General features: G+C 26.6%; 1 protein-coding gene across 2 annotated transcripts; it reads left to right on the forward strand.

The window, feature by feature from the left end:
• The first annotated feature begins 2,866 nt into the window (after positions 1 to 2,866).
• Positions 2,867 to 8,297, forward strand: LOC111309228 (glutamine synthetase nodule isozyme-like). Of its 2 annotated transcripts, none has more exons than XM_022908209.2 (13): positions 2,867 to 3,008; positions 3,104 to 3,143; positions 3,261 to 3,364; positions 3,498 to 3,546; positions 4,309 to 4,415; positions 6,582 to 6,669; positions 6,804 to 6,932; positions 7,033 to 7,107; positions 7,196 to 7,249; positions 7,354 to 7,391; positions 7,467 to 7,626; positions 7,781 to 7,841; positions 7,922 to 8,297. In XM_022908209.2, exons 1-13 carry the CDS (start codon positions 2,935 to 2,937, stop codon positions 8,011 to 8,013), a joined length of 1,071 nt encoding a protein of 356 aa, XP_022763944.2. In that variant the 5' UTR covers positions 2,867 to 2,934; the 3' UTR covers positions 8,014 to 8,297. The 2 variants fall into 2 exon arrangements, with proteins under 2 accessions (XP_022763944.2, XP_089605742.1); XM_089749616.1 differs by having other exon boundaries at positions 2,867 to 2,971.
• Positions 8,298 to 21,900: the final 13,603 nt, after the last annotated feature.

Below are 21,900 nucleotides of genomic sequence, written 5' to 3' on the forward strand. Positions count from 1 at the left end.
TATTACTAGGTCTAAACATTTGGAGATAAAATATCTTAAAGTCAGAGATTTTATGAAAAATGGTAAGATTGACAATATGATTGATGATCCTTTAACTAAATGATTAATACCTATAGTGTTTGGTCATAGGTATTTTGGGGTCTTTTGATGTAATTCATTAGTGGGACTATATTATTTGTATTTCATACTCATACATCATGGTTTACCTTTATGTTAGACCCTTTTTCTTTTTATGCTTGGAATATCTATGTGATATTTGATTCCATGCTCAAATGATGATTATCATTGGTTGATATTTTATATTATTATTTTATTTTGTTAGTACATATATACTTGAAAAATTAAAGTTTGTTATATGGATTGTGAAATCTTAAGACTTGATATCTATCTTAAGTATAACTATTTTGTCATTTGGGTATATCTTATCTATGACACCATTAAGGAACCTCAAGGATATTAAAGATACATACATGCACATCTGAATGCCATAGAGATTTCTTAGCGAGTTTAGAGAAATCAGCAAGAGGATTGACAATGAAAATAATACATTGAGATCACATTTCGGTATTATTTCTTACATACAGCCACACCAAGTTCCATTAGTGATAAAATCACTAGTACATGTAACTGTGGATTGGTCTTATGTTAATAAGAGGTATAAAGGTTGTCATGATTTATTATTAGATGATTTTATTGGACATGAATACTAAGTTATTGTCTCAATAGACTAAATTATTTTTAAAATTGTGCCACATAAAAGTAAAGTAAATCAACCTGGAGTTTTATTTTCTAAATAAAGTTTTCTTGAAATCAAGCTACCTAATTAATATTGCTCAAGTGGAAGAATGTAAGAATTTTTCGTAAATGGACTACTATTAATTGGTAATTTTAATAATTTAATAAAATCGGCTAATGAGTTTAGTCATAATATAAAAAAAGTAAATGAGTCCAAATAATTTAATGTAGTTACCTAAGTATAAGTTTTGCATATCTTATTATATTAGTATGATTTGACGATTGTATAGATCTTTGGCCCTACAAGCCTTTAATGGGAGGCTTTTAAGATTTTAATAAAATAAGCTAAGATTTCATTTTTACTTCTAAGAATTACGGTTACTATTTATTAAGTGCCGCCAATAAAAAAAAACAAAAAAAAAACCTAATCACTCTAAGGATTATTTTAATTTCGCATATTATCATGATTATCTAAATAAATATGTCAAATTTCTTTATTTATTTATGATATCCCAATTATCACATAATGATCTTAGGTTAATGTTTTAAACCATAGCACTACATGATCAATTTTCTTTTAACTTTTTTTTTTTTTCCTTTTTTCTGTTTTGAAGTGTAGTTGAAATTTATTTGCCGCCCCCGCCATCCCGTGATATAAACCAGAACGTGATTAGATGGGTGGTCCGGAACGGGTTCAGCATTTATCTATTTGTAAGAGTTGGTCTAATGACATTAGACTGCCAGCTCCTTTTTATGGCGTAGTATTAAATTACAAATTAAAACTCATATTATTCTGAAAATATTTTAGTAATGGTTGTCGATCTCATACTCGCTTGTTTTTTTTTTAAAAATATATACTGTAATTTGAGTATAAAAATATAAATATTTAAATTTATATTTAAATTTATTAAATATCATATTTTAAAAATAATATATAAATTAATTAAATTAATCTTTTGAGTCATTTTCTTTCTTTTTAATAACTATTGTTTCTATTATTTAATGTTTCATTCGATGAAATTTTTGTTATTCTGTAATCATATTATTTTAGAACATTTAATGACCAAATAAAAATTTCGTTTTATTTATCATTCAAACAAAACATAAATTTATTTTATTAATAATATCTATCTTGTTTTTTTGAAAAATAACAATTGGACGATTACTTCAATGCCTGAATGTAATTCTCACATTTTTTTTTCCAGTATATATGTACACCTTGAACAAGAACGACCCAAACAATGTAAATTGCAATGCCAATCTGTACGGATGTAAGGAATAATTTTGAGTCCTGTGAAACACGCAGCGACTCGTGACTCATGACTGAATGACCCAAAACTGTGTTTCACCCCGTTTTGGACTTCCATGCTTTGTTTCCTTTCCATTATCTTCATTATTTTACTATTATTTTAATAAAATTTAGGTAATTTTTTCAAAACAAGATATATTTTTTATTTTTATTAAATAAATTATATTTAAATTGATCATATGTTTTACAAATTTTAAATTGTTTTATTTTAAACTAATTCTTGATCATTAACTACTAAGAGAAAGATTATATTTAATATTGGATCGAGGATTCGAGATATATTAAAAATTCGTTAATGAGTATCACATTTTTAAATTATAATCCTTTTTCAAAGAAAAGAAAATGAATTATTCACATTTTTTTTTGCGGTTTAAAACGAATTGAAAGCTAAATAATGATAAATCTAACGAGTTTGGGAGAAAAAAATAAAAATATCTCCAACATTAGCCATAATATTGGAAATATATGGTCATAATTTCATAGTGATTCAATCTAAACTGCTCCAAGAAAAAAGTAAGAAAAAAGATAAGACCTAAAACGTCTTCGCAAATGTGAATGGTACAATATTCTTTTTTTTTAGTCAATATTGACTAAAGCATTTAGGTGTTGTCCAATCAAATCAAGAAGGGGTTTGAGAAAAAGACGAAAAAGCTGAAGCCACTTAAAATTACATAACAGGGGCCGTAAATATATATTTTCTACGAACTTTCCATTTTATCTTTTTGTTCCTAGTTTGGTTGGTGACAATGGGTTAGGTGGTGTAACTTTTTTTTTTTTTGTAAAATTTTCCTATTTAAATCCAACAAACAAAGCCTAATAGTCACCCCTCTCCTCTTAGTTTCTCTTTGTATTTGTTCCTTCCAAAGTAGCCAATAGCAGCAGCTGAAGCCATGGCTCTCCTCAATGATCTCATCAATCTCAACCTCAGTGAGACCACTGAAAAGATCATAGCTGAATATATATGGTCGTTATCTTCTATTCATCCCCTTCCCCTTCCCCCCATGTACAATCTCAGACTAATTACTGATATTTTGAAACGCTTTCTTAATTCTATTTCAGGATTGGTGGATCTGGTATGGACTTGAGGAGCAAAGCAAGGGTGTGTTTTACTGTTCAAATTTTCATTTTGTTTAATATTATGATCTGGGTTTTTCAAAAGATGTTTGCTTTTACCATAGCAATTAATAATAATAGTATACTATATTGGCTTCTACAGACTTTGCCCGGACCAGTGGCGGACCCTGCAAAACTCCCCAAATGGAACTACGATGGATCCAGCACGAACCAGGCCCCCGGAGACGACAGTGAAGTCATTCTATAGTACGTTTATTTTTTTGGTTTTCAACTAAAACAAATCATGGTTTCTGGGGAAAAGTATATTCGAGATTGGTTTGTTGATTTAAAATTCCTTTTTTCTATTTTAACAATTTGTTGTGGCATTTGACTGGATCAGCCCTCAGGCGATATTCAAAGATCCGTTTAGGAGAGGGAACAACATCTTGGTAATTAATTCTTCCACGTTACTTTTTCTTTGGTCCCGTGATTTTAGGCAAACTTTTTTCTTTTGGCTGACTTGGCAGTTTAAAGAATTGTGTTTGACTATTTGGAACCTATATTGTCCTATCGTGTTTACATATAAAATATAAAATATATATTTTTTATTTTTATTAAATTTATATATAATTTTTATTAAACTTTTAAATTTATCATTTTCATTTTTTTTTATACTTTCTTATGAGGCATTATATCATACCTGAAACTATCATTTTTATTTTAGGAAGTATTGGGCTTTAGTCAATTAATATTGAAAAATGAACTGAGATATTTTATGTTATAGTATATTAAGATTATATTTGGTTTATATAATAATATATAAGAATAATAAAATAATAATTATTTTATATCATATTTGATTTATATTTAAAAAAATTATAAAAAATTAAATTATTCTATAATTCTTTCAAAATAAAAAAATTTATTTTTAATTTATGAAATTAAATTTGTATATTTTATTATATAATTAAAAATTATATCAATAATTTAAATTATATAAATTTTAAAAAATAATTTTAATTAATAAATAAATTATTTTATCTTAATTTTTATATACATCAAATATAAAATAAAATAATATTATTTAATATAATTTAATTTATGTCATTTTATTTTATTTTATTATAATCCAATATACGAAATATATCATAAGTATAGTATTATTTGATTTCAATAAGAAAGTGAAGAGGGGTAATTGTGTCATTGCATAGGTGATGTGTGATGCATACACCCCAGGCGGCGACCCCATTCCCACCAACAAGCGATTCAAGGCTGCCAAGATCTTTAGTCACCCTGAGGTTGTCCCTGAGGAACCATGGTAATTTTTTTTTCTTTACCGTTTCTTATACTTTTGGGAACTTCATTAATTATTTTTAATGATCGCTCTGTAAAAATGGAATTAAAAATGGCATTCCTAAATTCCAGATCTAAGTTGGAATCTCATTTGTCTCGTAAAAACTAAAAGAAAAATATGGGAACACGAAAATATTGACCAATGACTATCACTTACCGGTCGCCATGTGTTAGGTGGCTTCAAACTTGGCGACTTACTGGCGGTTGGGTTCTTGGGTTGGTATGTTGACGTATGATGGTTGACGTAAATAAAATTATTTGTATATTTTTAATATTATTTTGTATTAAATTTATATAAAATATAAAAATTATTATATTATAATTTATATTAATAAATATAAAATATATTTTTATTTTATATATTGTATCTAAAATTATCAAATTTAAATTTTGCAAGTTACAAACTTCAACAAATGAAAGTCATAATTAGAAAAATCGAGTATTTGCCTTCTTTAATGCTGACCAGCTGTAAATTTTTTTACTCACCAAGCCATTTTATATGCAAATAAATATAATAATGTTTAAAAAAGTTACAAAACTTAGGTGATGATATTCTTTTTGAATAATTTAAAACATTACCCTTAATTCTTTAATATTCATTAATATTTTTTTATATTTTTCATACTTAATTTAAAAAGAAAACTAAAGGTAAAGCCAATAATTTAAATTGTAAAATTTGGCGTTTGTGAATGTTATTAGTGATATTATTATCCGATATTCCCAGTGGGTTCAACGTGTAATGGGTCCAACAAACAACGATGAAAATTGTGGCCTCACCAATTTTTGTGAAAGGAAATTGCATATATAGACAGTCCTTGTCTTCTATTTATGTTCTTTCTTTTTTTGTTTGTTTATGTTGAAGGTTTCCATGAGTTATTTTGGAAATAAATTAAAATAATTTATCTCTTGGTTTTATATCATTATTATGTATAACTAAATAATGGAGCTTTTAAAGGTATTTTATTTTATTTTATATGAATTATTGTAACGGTTTTTGGATGTCTTCCTGTTTGTTTGATCGCCATGTCCAAGCCTGTCTTTCCTTTTCTTTTTTAGCTTACACGAAAGTTTTTATCATTTTCAATCCATTTTTGTTGGGAAATAAGAATTGTTTGGTTAGTATTTTTGTTTTTTATTTATAAACCAGCTACTATTTCGTTCAACTTGAAGCTGCGCTTTCTGTTTTTTTTTTTTCCCCTCCTTTTTCCAGCAATGAGATCAAAAGGTGGATTGTATGTTATTTTGTGGGTGTTTGCTTTTTTAAAGCTGCCATTAGCTACTAAATTTCACCCAAAGCGTCGACTTTAAGGCTAATGGCTCTTTTTGGTCAACAATATTAGACTTTTCAAAAAGAAAAATGTAGCGCCTTTTTTCGTAGAAACTCTAGCTGTACTTTGTTTGGTTTTTTTAAAAAGACGGTTGGAAAAAATGTGTTTTAAATGTGAAAAAATATGAAGTAAAAATTTAAAATCTATAAAATTTTCATGAAAAAATGCTATAATGAATTAAAATATCTAAAACTAAATATGTAAAGGTGTAAGTGCCAAAAAAAAAAAGTTTAGAAATATGAGGAAAATAAAATTATTTTACCCATAAAAATTATGATTGAATAGTATAAATATCTTTTAAAGAGTTTTTTCTTAATTTGGATTTACAAATCAAAATTTTAAATCGAAAAGTTTTTTTTTTTTTGTTATTTAACAATAAAGTTAGGTCAAAAATAACTTTTGAAAGAAAAACTCACTTTCAAACTTGATACCAAACTAGGGTTTTGCTTTAGGATTTAATTACTTTATATTATTATGATTGTCAGATGTTCACCTAATCACTTATCTAGTACCTAACTTTGGGTCGGTTTGGCAGTGCTAATGATGAAGTCAATGGTTAAACAGCTAACTCATCTCCCTTTACTGTTTGGGATGTGGAATATATAATTTATAAATTCAATAAAAATTACTAAGTTTTTTTCGATCGAACAATATAATGATATAATTTGATAATGAAAGTCTTGTTTGGTCAATTACCTAAGCATAAAGCAACAATGACATTTTCGCAGTTTGATTTGACAAGTTTTACATAGATATTTATTCTATCATTTTCATTTGTTGTTAATTTCGGCTGTTGAAATCAGGTATGGCATCGAGCAAGAATACACTCTCCTTCAAAAGGACGTTAAGTGGCCTCTTGGATGGCCAGTTGGAGGGTTTCCCGGACCACAGGTACAGTTATCACAAGGCACTTTTTGATTACTATTGTGTTTAACCAAATTGTGGATAATGCAGCTGTGCTTTGAGCTTTTGGTTTAGATTCATCGGACCTGATCGTCTAAACCAAGTTTCTTTTATTCATGCAGGGTCCATACTACTGTGGAGTAGGGGCTGACAAGTCCTTTGGCCGGGACATTGTGGATTCCCATTATAAAGCTTGCGTTTATGCTGGCATAAACATCAGTGGAATCAACGGTGAAGTTATGCCGGGTCAGGTGTGTTTTGTTTCTTTGTTAGGAGGATGTTTTTATTCTATAGAACTTTATTTTCCATGGAAGATCTATGGTTTATCTGGTCTTGTGCTTGTGTAAACAGTGGGAATTCCAAGTTGGTCCAGCGGTTGGAATAGCTGCAGGGGATCAATTATGGGTTGCTCGATACATACTTGAGGTATGATCCATGTGCTCGTGTATTTACTCATTGAATTTGCCTTTTTAAGTAATTTACCATAACATCTTTTATTTTCTTGTTCAAACAGCGAATCACTGAAATCGCAGGAGTGGTTCTTTCTTTCGATCCCAAACCCATTCAGGTTTGTTTTAATGCTACCCTTTCCCCTACATTCAACTTTACCTGTTTTTTTTCTTGGTATACTTCTTTAGCTTTTTTCTCTTTGCATTTCTTTTCCGTAATCAGGGTGACTGGAATGGTGCTGGGGCTCACACGAACTACAGGTATATACTCTTTTTGCATATATTAATTCTTTTCCCTGCGTGAAGAGTAAATTTTGAACTAAAATTTTCTTTCAGCACCAAGTCAATGAGAAATGATGGCGGCTTCCATGTGATCAAGAAGGCGATTGAGAAGTTGGGTTTGCGCCACAAGCAGCACATTGCTGCCTATGGAGAGGGTAATGAAAGACGCCTGACCGGTCGTCATGAGACTGCTGATATCAACACGTTCTGTTGGGTAAGTTGGCACTGTATTCGCATTTAGCATGCTTTGGTTAACAAGCACGGAATGCATTGAGTCTCTGATAGTTTTCATCATTTGCAAACATGTAATTATAAATCTCTATTTTGTTATTTCTAAGACTATTTTGATTGAAATGTCCAAACTCCAGGGAGTTGCTAACAGAGGAGCCTCCATCCGTGTTGGCCGTGACACTGAGAAAGCTGGAAAAGGTTAGCATTCTTTTGTATTCTCGTGAGTTCCCATCTCATGAATCCCTCGCATTTAACATTCCTGTTAATGTAATTCACAGGCTACTTCGAAGACAGAAGGCCAGCGTCCAACATGGATCCCTACGTTGTGACATCAATGATCGCTGAAACCACCATTCTCTGGAAGCCTTAGAGGCTTCCAGAAAACAAACGAACTGGAGCTTTGAAGGATCAGATTAAAAAATCTACATAATAACCCTCTTATCTTCTTTGTTGAGAGAGTGGGTGAACTTGCGTTTTATTGCTTTGAATTGCTCCGGGTTGCCACTTAAATTGTGTTGTTTTATCCTTTTAGTTATAGTCATTTGCTTCTGCTGATTGTTCGAACAAACCAACTTATGGTCTGTTAAATAAAATTTAAATTGTGGCATGATTATGCCATCAAATAAGGCCTTTTTACGAAGGCTTTGGCATCAACTCGAGTTCACCAGCCACTGGGGCCTTCACGATAGAACTTGCTGATGAAATTGAAAGATTATCGTAACAAGTTAAGACACGGACATTTGACACCCAGAGATCCCTTTACGACAATATTATAAGGTGCCAACATCAAGTAATTGGTTGCTTGGCAGCCTTTACACTATAGAGATGGTTGCAAGCAACATTCTGAAAGATACCAACATCATTGGTATTTAAGAATTCGAAACTTCCGGTGACGCATATTATTTCTATTCAAAGAGTTTGATTTAAATATTTCATCCTCAATATATATATAAAAAATGAAAAGAAAATTCGTAACTTCTCTATCTCTTTTGGCTATCAAATATTTCTTGGTCTTAAGTGTGTACCAGTTGATCTGTAAGATGTGATGGGGTGACTACCCATAAATAATAATGAAAAAAAATGGTTTCGATTTCAATTTAATTGTAAACATCTTTTTTAGTTTGGAGTTGCACTCATATTCTTATTTTTTAAGATTTTTTATTTTTTAGTTTTTGGTTATTTTTATTTGTGTTAATTTATTGATTTATATTTTTTTAAAAAAATCTGAAAATTGAAAAAGTTGAATTGAAAAGTAATTGAATATCTTGATGGATTTAGGATATAATTTTTATTAGAGTCTGTTGGTGTGATCAAGAAGAAGTGTTTTTAACCTAATATTTTGAAAAGATTCGAATAGGAATTGAAGTTGGATTCCCAGATTGAGACCTAGTGGAATTAAACTAGGGATTTTTGTTTTGCTATAAAATTGTGTCTAAACTAGGACTTAATGCCTATTTAGAGAACCCATCAACAAAGAGAGGGAGCACAAAATAAGCAATATGAGTAAGAAATATAGCACAAAAATTTGGCAGTGTTCCGTTTAGGAAAATTTTTGGGCAAAATTCTTCGTTTGATTTTAGGTTTGAGTTAGATTTAGGTGTGATTGAGATCTAAGGAGACGAAAACAAATTAAAATTTGGGTTTTCGAAAATTTTTTGAAATTTTTGATTGAATTTTTAGGTAAAATTAAAATTTTTGATCAAGTTTTCTATCGAAATTTGAATATTTCATTTGCTATTTGAAATTTTCGTCATTAAAACTAGTTTTGTGCCTAGGTTCTGAATTTTTTTTTTTTAAATCCCACATATTCTTGAAGTTCCCATGCCCTTTTTGAATATTCCGACGTCAATTTTTAAGTTTTTTAGAGAGAGGTAAAAGGGAATTGAGGGTAGAAAAAGAAGGAAAGAGGAAAAAATTAAGGAAAAATAAATTTTGATTTTTAAATATTTCGAAAAAAACGATACCATTTAAAGGTTTAAATTTTTTAGGATCTAATAACTAGATTTATAAATCTGTACATAGCTCTTATAACTCAACTTGATCCGATCGCTTGACTCGATAATTCGAGCCATCTCTTAAGTCATAGTCAAGTCGAGTTGTATCACTCTTTAAATTAGCTAATTTTTTTTTGTTTATATTGTAATTTTTTATTTTATTTATTTAAATCAAAATTTTTAATATAATTTTTAAACTAAATCTATGAATCCTACAAAATTATTTGAGGGTTTTATAAAAAAATTTAATAAAAAATATTTTTTAATTAATCTTATCAAATTATTAGAGAATTTAAAATTTAAAATTTAAAATTAAATCTTACTCAAATACTAAAAAAATTTAGTGATCTCTTTTTTTTTAAAAAAAAAAATTGAAATCAATCTTATCAAATTATTGAAAAATTTAAATCTTAAAAATATATGTTGAACTATTGACAAGTTTAATGATTTAAAAAAAATAAATTTTATAATTAAATTCTACTAAATTATTAAAAAATATATTTCAAAATAAAATCTTATCAAATTATTAAAATATTTTATTGATTTAAAAAATAATAAAATTTTAAAAAATTTTAATGAATCCGATGATAAAACTTTTTTAGAGAATGATAGTACTCTCATTGAATACTTAAGAAGTTAAAAAATATTCTTAAATTGCTATCAAACTATTAGAATAACTTTAAGAATAATTTTTATTATTAATTTATTTGATAAAATTTTTAACATGTTTTGACGTTTAATGGATAACACAAAATCAACTGACATTGTCCTTTGAATGAGCATTGTAGAGATAATACAACATTCATTATGCATAACTATACTATTATATCTTATCTGGTTTCGTAAGCTAAAATCTAATCTTTTAAGGAACATGAATCAAGTTTAAGTCTTCTATTTAAAAATGGACCTATTCAATTAAGTAATCAATTGCATTTAAACAAAAAAATTATTATTGCCATGTCTTTTGTCTAATGATGAGGTTCTTGAATTTATATGATATGACATTAGTAATTAAAATGATGTAAAAGGCTAAACATGAAGTGATCTGTCATAATTCAACAAACTAAATTTAGATATCTCCAATCTTCATATTGTTACTAGCAACATACCTTTGCTTTGCTGTAGGTCCCAAATTTTATTTATAATTAATAATATTGAATTTAAAAAATTAATTAGTATAATTTCATTTATAATTATTGAATAAAAGTAATGATTAGTGAAAATATATCAATTAATTTATGGATAATAAATGCATTTCATTTTCATAACTTCTATAACAAATTCAAATACAAGTTTATTTTTTGAATTTATTTTTCTAAATATAACTAAAAAATATTAAAATAAATAATTAAAAAAAGAAAACAAAAATAAAAAAAAGGAATGGCCTAAGCAAAAAGGGAAAAAAAAAAAAAAGAGTCAAATCGGGATGCTATCCACTTAGGGATGAAAACGGGTCAGGTTGGGGCGAGTTTATGTTCGTTCCGACTTCAACCTGATATCGGATTATTTCTTATACTTGATCTCGATTATATATATATATATATACATGTATATATATATATATGTATAACCTATATCTAGTCTGATTTAACCAAAAATTAATTCAATAATATAATATTCATAAAATATAATTTTTTAATTATATTACATCGTAATTATATATAAATATAATATTTTATTAAATAAATGTATTAAATAATAACTTTATTAATATAAAACATATATAAATCAAATTAAATAAATAATAAAAAAATATATTTTTATATATACCTTGTGATGGGGTGAGATAAAACATTCTAAATCCATCTCTGACCCGATCTTAATCTTTTAAAAGGAAAAACTATCCTATATCGACCTGACTTCAATTTAAAAAAAAGGTTACTATTGAATATACTGATCAAAACCCATCAGATAAGGGTTGTTTTGACACTTTAATCTCCATTGACTCCATTTTTTTACAAAATTTATATTATTTTAAAAAAATTTAAAAATAAAGAAAAAGGCCAAAAAAAGCCAAATAGGTTGCCACACAAACATTTTTATTGCTAATTTATTTTTTCAAACATAAATAAGAAATACTAAAATAGATAATTAGAAAAAAACCAATAAAAAAAAGCCTAACAAAAAGGCAAATTACTAGGAGTGCTTAATGAACACATCCATTTAAAGATTATAACTTGTTGAGATGGGTTTTTGCTCACTTTGACTTTGACCTTACTTTTTAATAATTCAATCCTACTTTGATTTAGACCCAACATCAAGTTATTATTTATTGATACCTAATCCCAGCTCGTTATATATATAACCCACGTCTAATCCAAATTGATAAAAAATTAATTTGATAATTTTAATTTAGTATAATGTTTATAAAAATATTTTTAAATAAAAATTATATTTTAATTATGTATAAATATAGTTTTTTATTGAAATAAAGTATTAAATAATAAATTTATTAATAGAATGCATATATAAATATAAATATAAAATTTAATAAATAATGAAATATATATTTTTATATATATTTGGGACAAGATTAAATACATTAAACCTTCATCTTACTTGAGTTTGATTTAAAAAAAAAAACCTTGATCTTATCTTAGATTTTTTAAAAAGGAAAACATACCTAACCTATTGAATATGAGTTATTTTATCATTTTTATATCCATTGATTTTTCTTACAAAATTTATCCAATTAAAAAAGTTAAAAACTAAAATAGAAAAACGAAAGAAATGGCAAGAAAAAAAAAGAAAAAAAAGTCAAATGTGGTACCATGTGGAACACCTTAATCGGATTTTAAAAAGAATTATATCGACCTAACTATAATTTTAAAAAATAACCAATTGGATTGAAATGAATTAAAATCCATTGGATATGAATTGTTTTATTATCCTTACTTATATAGACTTTTTTTTAATAAAATTTATTTAATTAAAAAATTAAAAAATAAAAAATAATATTGATTTTGGAAGAACTATGGAGTGCCATGTATACACCTTTGTTTTTTTCAAAATCTACAAAATTAATATCATGGATTATAGAGGTAATAAGTAAGGCAACAACAGTTGTGAGAAAATTCAACAACTTAAATGAGATTAAGACTAACTATATGCAATACCTATCATATAGAGAAAATGGTTTTTTCAACAAACACTAGGGTGATAGCCATGCTTCACCATGGGATATATATTTTTTATGAATCCAAACTATTTTTTTAAATAAAATTATCTTAAATTAGAAAATATAAAAGTTTTTTCAAGTTAAAAAAAAGTCATTGCATGTACCTTCATTATTAAAAGTTTACTCAATGATTTTCATCATCTTGAAAGTCATTTTAAAAAATGTATTTTGCAACTGCTTTTTGTCATTAATAAATAAATAATATTTAAATGATGACTTAATCTGGTTGTCAAAACTTTTATTTAGCAATCACATATTTTGTTACAAAAACTTTTACATAACAATATATTTTGGTTGCCTAAATTTTCTGCACAACAAAATATTTTTTGTTGCAAATTACTTTGTAACAATTATTTTGTAGTTACAATAATTAATTTAAAAATGATAAAAATTGTTTCCAAAAGTTCTTACAAAACAACAATTTTGTCATTTTTATTTATTTTTGCAACAATTTAAGGATATTTAAAAACAAATATTAATGTTGCAAACAATCTTTTCTCAATAATATTTGTATCATTATAAACAGTAAATAAATATTTAATAACAACTTTATCAATTTTAAAAACGATTATTATTGTTGTCAAAAAGTCATTGCACAACAACATTCATCTTATTTACCAACCAAAATTATTGATGCAAATATTCTTTTTATAACAACCTTTATATTGATACCAATAGTTAACAAAGATTTTAAAACAACATTATTAACATTAAAAACAACTAATATTGTTACCAAAAAATTATTGCACAACTACATTATCTCGTTACATGATACAACACCTGTACTAATGAAGCTTGAAAATCAACAAACGTAAAAGAATACAGAATTGTGGATACATAATTACTAAATAAAATTTGCTAGATTACTTATTGATGCAAAGGACAATATCCTATCTTTCTAAAATATTTGGCCACTTTGTTCTTGTAATTTGCTATCCTTTTAGATTTCTTTTTTTCCATATAGCTTGAGCTACAAGCAATTAAATCAAAGAATTGAAACAAACAATGTGCATCTACTATCTCTTAAAGTTTATTAGAGAAATGCATACTTTTGGTGAAAGTGATTCAAATGCTGTTTTTTCAGGATCTTGTTTATCCCATGGGATTCCTTTGCCATCAATAGCAAGATCTAAAACTATGTTATAAGCTTTTAAAGGCTGTGTGTCTTGTTTTTTAATGCCATCAAGTAACCAAGCTTTACTCACCACTTGTATGGCTCTCTTATTGAAATGTTTTATACGTTGTCATTGAACTAAAACTATAAATGTCTAAAACTTTTCCATTGTCGTTATGATTCTCAAGCTAATTTCTATATTAGAAACTTTATAAACTAATTATGTTTAAACATTAAAACTAGCAGTAGGAAGCCAAAGCCAATACAAACATTTAGCATAGACAAGGTTTACAGGTCAAAATTTTTGTGCCATACGTAAGCTAGTTATTTGTAAGAGATAGCCATTTCAATATTGAGAAAGTTGTATCCATACTCATATTGCTTTTTTCAGTTTGGAAGAGCTGATATGCTTTCTTTTAGCAGGTGAAACAACCTAGCAAGTTACACATTTCAATGTTATTGCAAAAGTTTTTATCAAGCAATAAATAAGAGAACTTAAAGCAGTACAAGTCTGAAACCTTGCAAGGCAGAAAATAATTACCAATAATAAGGGTAGAAACCTTTCCTTTATGTTTTTCTATCTTGGATTTAGGGAAAGTTCTACTAGTTAGGAAAAAATTAATAGAAAATAGTGAATAAAAACCACCATATATCTTAAACATTAAAGGAAAAAAAAAGAGAAAAAATGCCAAATAAAAACTTACAAACTTAGCTTCACACTTATAAGAAGTTGTTATAGCCTGTTTGATTGCCAAACCAATGATAGCAAGCAATCGTGTGTACATGCGATCATTAAACATTCTTTGTGCTTGCATATATAGTTCTCTTATCAAGTTTAAAGAAACTCAAGACTATGTAAGCATATTCAAAACATTGTTTTTATTTTTAGAGTAAAAAATAATGTAATAATTAAATGTATCCTATCAATCAAAATTTATTCACTGATTAAGTGACATGAATCATATAATTGGCAGTTTAATATATTCACCCATTTTCCTTTCTTTTGTAAATAAATTTAAGTGAGATAAAAATATAAGCTAAGGCATTACCAAGACCATGCAAAACCTCTTACTTCACCTTTTTGGTTTTACTATCACTGTAGTTTGGTGATTTTGAAGAAGAATTTCATACACATTAAGTACTAAAATAAGGTTAGGCATTGGTAAGTTTCCCTAAAAAAAAAAAAACTACTTTATGGCATAGATGAGTATGGTAAAATTTATAAACACTAAATGAAATTAGCTAACTTCATAGGGGAAATAATACCAATATTTCATTACAGAAAATAAAACTTTTAAAATGCTGACCTTGCTAGAATGACCGAGCACAATTGTCTATAAACAATTTATTACTGTAAGAGAAACCTCTTTACTACCATTAAAATTTTATCTTTTACAAAGAAAAGAAAAGATTCCCATCATGCAAAAATAAATGACATTTCTTAGAATTCTTAACCAAAAAACAAAGAGCTATAAATTAAGAATACCATATTATATATACATCAAAGGAATCTAATAATGACCATACCTGACCATAAATTGTTTAAGCTTCTAAAGAAAGGAAAAAAAGAACGTAACAAACGTGCTATTTCACCTAGGACTAGGACAAATATCTCATTCTATTATTTTTAAGTTGTGTTTTGACTACATTTATTTTAAAGGATTAGAATGTACATATAGTAAGAAAATGGATTATTTGCCAATAAAATGAAAGAATGTAAACTAAGTACATATATAAATATATTTAGCCAAAATTATTATATTACCTATGATGAATAGGCATGTGAATTGCTTTTTCTCCTCAAATTCCAAGTTTTTACCCTAGCCATTCATCATTTGATGAAGTTGCTGCTTGCAAGCAAAAGCTTTAGAAGCCCATTAACATAATAAAGTAAAAGTGTTAATGTGTCATTGATAACTAACAGCCTTACTATATGGGAAACATGATCTAATGTTGGGAAAACATAATTTCATATACAATTCTTTCACATGCCTTTTGAAAGCTTTTGCCAATGATCTCCAAGAATTTGAAATAGTGTCCTAATAGTTAAATTTCAAACCTATAATATAAGTTAAATTTAGCCATAATAAAGTGACTTGGATATCCCATGCCAACCATATTATAGCTTAATTCTATATAAACCATAGCAAGGTGGCTTCAAAACACTTGAAATATAAAGTTACAAGGTTTAAAGAAAGTTAACTACAACTTAAATTAAAAATGTCAAAGAAAATAAAACTTTTTTATCTAAAAGATCTTATCCAGCCACCAATGTTAACTGGTTATATTACAATATGTTTCTTGAATTATTAAGTTTCAATAAATATGAACAAAACCATCAAAATTTATCATAACACATACATAGTAAAAAAAGAAGATACACATAAAGATAATGAGAAACTCACAAGGTTTATAACATCAATGGTTATTATTGACTTTAAATAAACAAAAGCATAGCCAATAAGATTAAGAACCCTTTGAATAAAATATAATCAATATATATATATAAGGATTCAATAACTAGCATTCCAAACATATTTTTTTTATTGAAATAAATTTCATTATTTATTTTGATTTATTTTATTTTATTTATAAAGAAATGTTTATTTAATGGAAATTTTATAATGAAAAACAAGAAAACCACATAAAACAAAAACAAGAAAATCAAAATAACTAAAAATATTAAAAAAATGAGGTTGGAAAGTTGGATTTTATTAATTGATGACAGCAAAAAAAATTTTTTAAATTTTATTAACACTATAATTATGTAAGCATCTTAATTAAATTATTAATTGAAATCCTATTTCTCTAGGATTAAATCACTACGCTAAAAATAGTCCACAACTTAGTGAAATATACACGTAATAAAAAGCCTAACAATAATAGAGAAAAATATTTAGCCGAATTAATGTATTTTTAAAACAACGATTCGATAAAAGAAAAATGGTTTAAAGGAAACTTAACTGACTATTGGTAGTTGAAAATACGGTATAAGGGGTAAAAATATCAAAAGTTATAACCTAGATCTAAGGCATTTTTTTTGGATATTTGGTACACTAGTGATAATAGTTTTTAACAACTTACGGTGGGTTGATAGAGGATCTTGATCAGTTTCTAGGATTTTGAATTTGACGACGGATTGTTATTAAAGTTTGTATGGAGACGAGGGAGGAAAAAACAGGTGAAAGAGAGGAGAATAAAAGAAAAAAAAGTTGCATTTGGGTATATTGTAATAAGAAACAGTGTCGTATCTCCAAATCAAAATACCTTTTGACATGCACACTAATCAGAGGTACCTAACCTGTTTTGTGTTTCTGTTTACAACCCGTTTGTATTTAGAATTCAACATTTGAAAACCTTTTTTTTAATATAACATGCTGCGTTGAATTATTCATTTGTTTGCATTTATACATGTTTGAATAATTGTAGTTGGTGAAAGTAAAACACTAAAAAACAAATCCTATATGACTACATAAATTTAAACATATTTTTTATAATTATTATATTTTATTAGGTAATTTTGTATATCTTATGAAATTAGTTTATATCTCATAAAAATAATAAATTAGCTTTTTTGTTTCAAATAACATTTATCAAATTCAAGCTTATCTAAAATGATCACAAAGAATAATTTATTTATTAAACAATTTATTTTTCTATTTATTATATGGTTACAAAATTAAATTGTAATGTACTTATTAAGTAATTTTTTTTTGTAATTAATACATTATTTATTAATTATATTTCATTTATTACAGAATTTATTTTTTAATTAATAATTTATTTGGATTTTTAATTTATTTGTTGAATAATTTATTCTATTATTGTTTTAATTTTATTTATTTATAAAAAATATAATAATAAATACTATATTTATTAATTTATTTTTGTGATTATTAGAATTATTATTATTTTGCTATTTTAATTTCAACATATTATATTTGCATGTTTAGGTTTATTGTTATAATTTTTAACTTATTACTGATGGTATTAAATAAACAATGGATGATTATTGACAACTGAACAAATGTTGAGTATGTACTAAGAGTTAATAATTTCATATGATTTACATTTGATTAACCAGATGTGGCAAATGACATTTGATGCCTTCTAATAGCTATAAAAATGTGGTTTTGAAGAATAGAATTGAGAATGGATTTGATTTATTCAAGTATAGAATTCTTCAATCTTACACAACTTGGCATTTATACGATGAAATAATAGATGATTTTATGAAAAGTGACAATGATTCCTATAATGAAGAGGTTTGACATGATGACATGGTTGGTAAGTTACATGATGCATTTCATGTGATAGATAAAGATGAAAAATTTAGTGGTGAACTTGATATTGAATGTGATGTGGAGGGTATGTATTAAGAACTCAATTCTTATGTTACTAAATTTTATCGACTATCAAAATGATGCTTAAGAAGACTTGTATGCGGATGTAATAGATATTCAAAGTTATCCTTTATAGTTAAACTTCTCTATGCTAAGTCATTATATCACATCAGTGATACTGATTTTAATGTCATTTTTAGAATGATTAAGGAAGTAATCCCTAATGGAAATATTCTTTTTGCTTTCTATTATAAGGTAAAAAAAGTAATAGCTGATTTCGGACTTGATTATGTGAAAATAGATATGTGTTGTAATGATTGTATTCTCTATTAGGGTGAGAATGAAAATGCAGAAGAATGTTTGGTTTGTCATTCATCTGAATGAAAGTCAATGGTAAGATTGTTTGCAAAAAAAAATATCTCTCATAAAGTTTTACCATATTTTTCTTTAAAATAATGATTGCAAAGATTGTATGTTTTCTAAGGCAACATTTTTCTTGAGGTGGCATAAAGAAAAATAGGTGGATGATGACAAATTAAGGCATCATGCAGATTCTTTTGCTTGTAAGTGTTTTGATGAACAATATACTTCATTTATTGCTGGTACTAGGAATGGTAGACTTAGATTAGCTTATGGTGGTTTTCAACCTTTTGGAAATATGACCTCACAATAGAACATTTGGCCTATGTTATTAATTTTATACAATTTACCTCATTGAATATGTATGAAATAGCCATATTTTACGCTCTTACTTCTAATTCCAAGAGTTAAATTTTTTGGTATGAACATTGATGTTTATTTGCAAGCTTTGATTAAAGATTTAAAAGAGTTATAGGAAAAAGGTGTTGAAATATATGATACTTATAGTAACCTAAATTTTAATTTGTATATTGCCATTTTGTGGATGATTAGCAATTTTTTTGCATATACATATTTATCTGGATAGTCCACAAAAAACCATCTTGCATGTTTTTTTTACAATAAAAATACTATTTCTCTTTCATTAAAAAGTGCACGTGAAGTGTGCTACATATGCCATTGTCGATTTTTACCAAAAAATCATAAGTGGAGAAAAAATGAAGAGTCATTTGACAAAAGTAAGAAAATGAAACATGCACCAAAGTAATTGAATGGTGATGATATGCTATAATAATTTACTTTGTTTAGCAGTGTGCATTTGAAAAAAGTATAAAAAAATATGATGTAACTAATAGTGTTTTTAATTAGAAGAAGAAAAGCATATTCTTTTAATTACCATATTGGAAAAACACTTGTCTTACGTTATAATTTAGATGTAATGCTTCTTGAAAAGAATGTATGTGATAACATTCTTGAAACATTGATGAATTTAAAGAGAAAAAATAAAGACTCTTTGAAGTCTCATTATGACTTCATAAATATGGGTATAAGGCTAAAACTTCACCCAATTTTAGATGGAGCAAACATTCGAATGCCAATTGCTTGTTATACTTTATCTAATGAAGAAAAATCAATTTTGTGTAGTTTGTTAGTGAATTTAAAGACTCGAATGATTATTTGTCCAATATATTTCATTGCGTGAATGAAAAAGAAAGAAAGAAATCATCTATGAAAAGTTATGGTTGCCATGTATTTTAAGAGCTATATGTGAATTGCTACCAAAAGAAGTTTGTGATCGATTAGTTGAATTAAGTGCTTTTGAGACTTATTCTCTAAAACTCTAAATCCAAATGCTTTATATGTCTACGAAAGCAGATAATTTTTACATTGTGCAAGCTAGAGATGATTTTTTTACCTTTTTTTTATGTTATAGTGCACTTGATAGTGCACTTATCAGAGGAGGTTATGCTTGCTGATCTTATATTTAATCGATGGATGTATCCAATTGAAAGGTAACTTGCAGAAAATTTAAGTGTGATATATCTTGTTATTCATACCATCACTAATAAATATATAATAAGATTGTTTTAACTTTTTTTTAGGTATTTGCACATATTAAAGTGTTATTATCGTAACAAAGCATGCTCGAAAGGTTTAATCACTGTAGGTTATCTAGATGATGAATATCTAAACTTTTGTTCAATGTATTTCGAAGATACTAAAACTAAATTTCATCTAGCTAAGTGTAATGATGAGGTTTGTGATGTATCTCTATCATATGATGGTATTGACGTATTTGTCGAGATGGGTCGTGCTTTAGGAAAGCCTGTTTTGCATGAGTTTTCGATTCTAGAGTTAGATCAATTCCATTTATATGTCCTAAATAATTGTGATGAAGTATTACCTTTTATTGAGTATGTTTTATAAACTAAGTTTCATTTAAACATTCTTTACTATAGTCTATTATCAACTTTTAAAATTATTTTGTAGTGTGCACAAAGAGTATTTGAAAAAATCTTTATCTAAAAATTTGATGCACAAGCACAGTGTTGAATTTGTTTAATGGTTTATGGATAATGTATGCTATCTTTGTTAATTTTCATATTTTTTTCAATTATATATTATGATTTTCAAATATATTTATATGAAATTTTTTATTATATATTTATAATTTTTTTGAATTTTCCAATGTAATAAGTGTTAAAATTAAATGCTAAAGGATCCATTAAAATTGACTTGTTTAATTTAACTCGCTTAATTTAGCTAAACTTCCTTTATGAGTTGCTTGAAGATATAATAGATATATTGTGAATCGTTTTAAGTTCCACACAAAGGATCATATAAAGAAGAAAAAAACTCAGAACAGTAGGGTTATGGTTTGAAGAGATAATGATTCTCTAAATAAAAAATATTATGGTATGTTGATTGACATGTACGAGTTATATTATGTTGGAAGAAAATGAGTAAGGGTATTTAAATGTGATTGGTGGGATGTTTTACATAAAGACACTGAATATAGGATTGATTTTTATGGATTTACAAGTGTTAATATGAATCATACACTTAAGACAATAGAGCCATTTGTGCTAGCATCTTAAAGTGGAGTATGTATGCTATGCACAAGAACCACATGATCCTAACTGGCTTATTGTGATTAAGGCTCCACATCTAATTTATATAAGTTGGGTCTTTAACTATATTACTTTTAACAATATGACCCAAATTTAATTTTCGTAAACATTTTGTCTGATTGTAAAGTAAAATATTAATCTATAACAATAGAGCTTAAATCGAAATACTGATCTATAACAATAGAGGTTATGAATTTTTAGTTTATGAGAGTAGTATGGGATCTATGATCTATGGGTTGATCTATAGCAATAGGGGTTATAAATTTTCATTTATGAGTAATATGAGATTCTTAATACGCGAGAAAATCACCAATTTGATCAAATATGCTATCAAGTGATAAATACTAACCAATAAAAATATACCAAAAATAATAACTTATATTTTTTATTATTTACTTTTTTTTATAAAAAAATACAACTAAAAAATAAGAAAAAAATTCTAGTTATTAAATAGGATGCCACATTTTATCTCTTTTGTCTTTTTCATATCTTTTTTTTATTTTTTTTATATCTGGTTTTAATTCTTTCATATTAACAAATTAACTTCTTAGTTCCTAAAATGTTCTAAAGCCTATAAAAACAATTATAAATGAAAAGTAAAGAACTAAAATGTGGGGAAAGAACTTCTATTCCTCCAA

This window comes from Durio zibethinus, chromosome 2 (genome assembly GCF_047325235.1).
Source record: "Durio zibethinus cultivar Kanyao isolate XHJ-2024 chromosome 2, ASM4732523v1, whole genome shotgun sequence".
Lineage (NCBI taxonomy): Eukaryota > Viridiplantae > Streptophyta > Magnoliopsida > Malvales > Malvaceae > Durio > Durio zibethinus.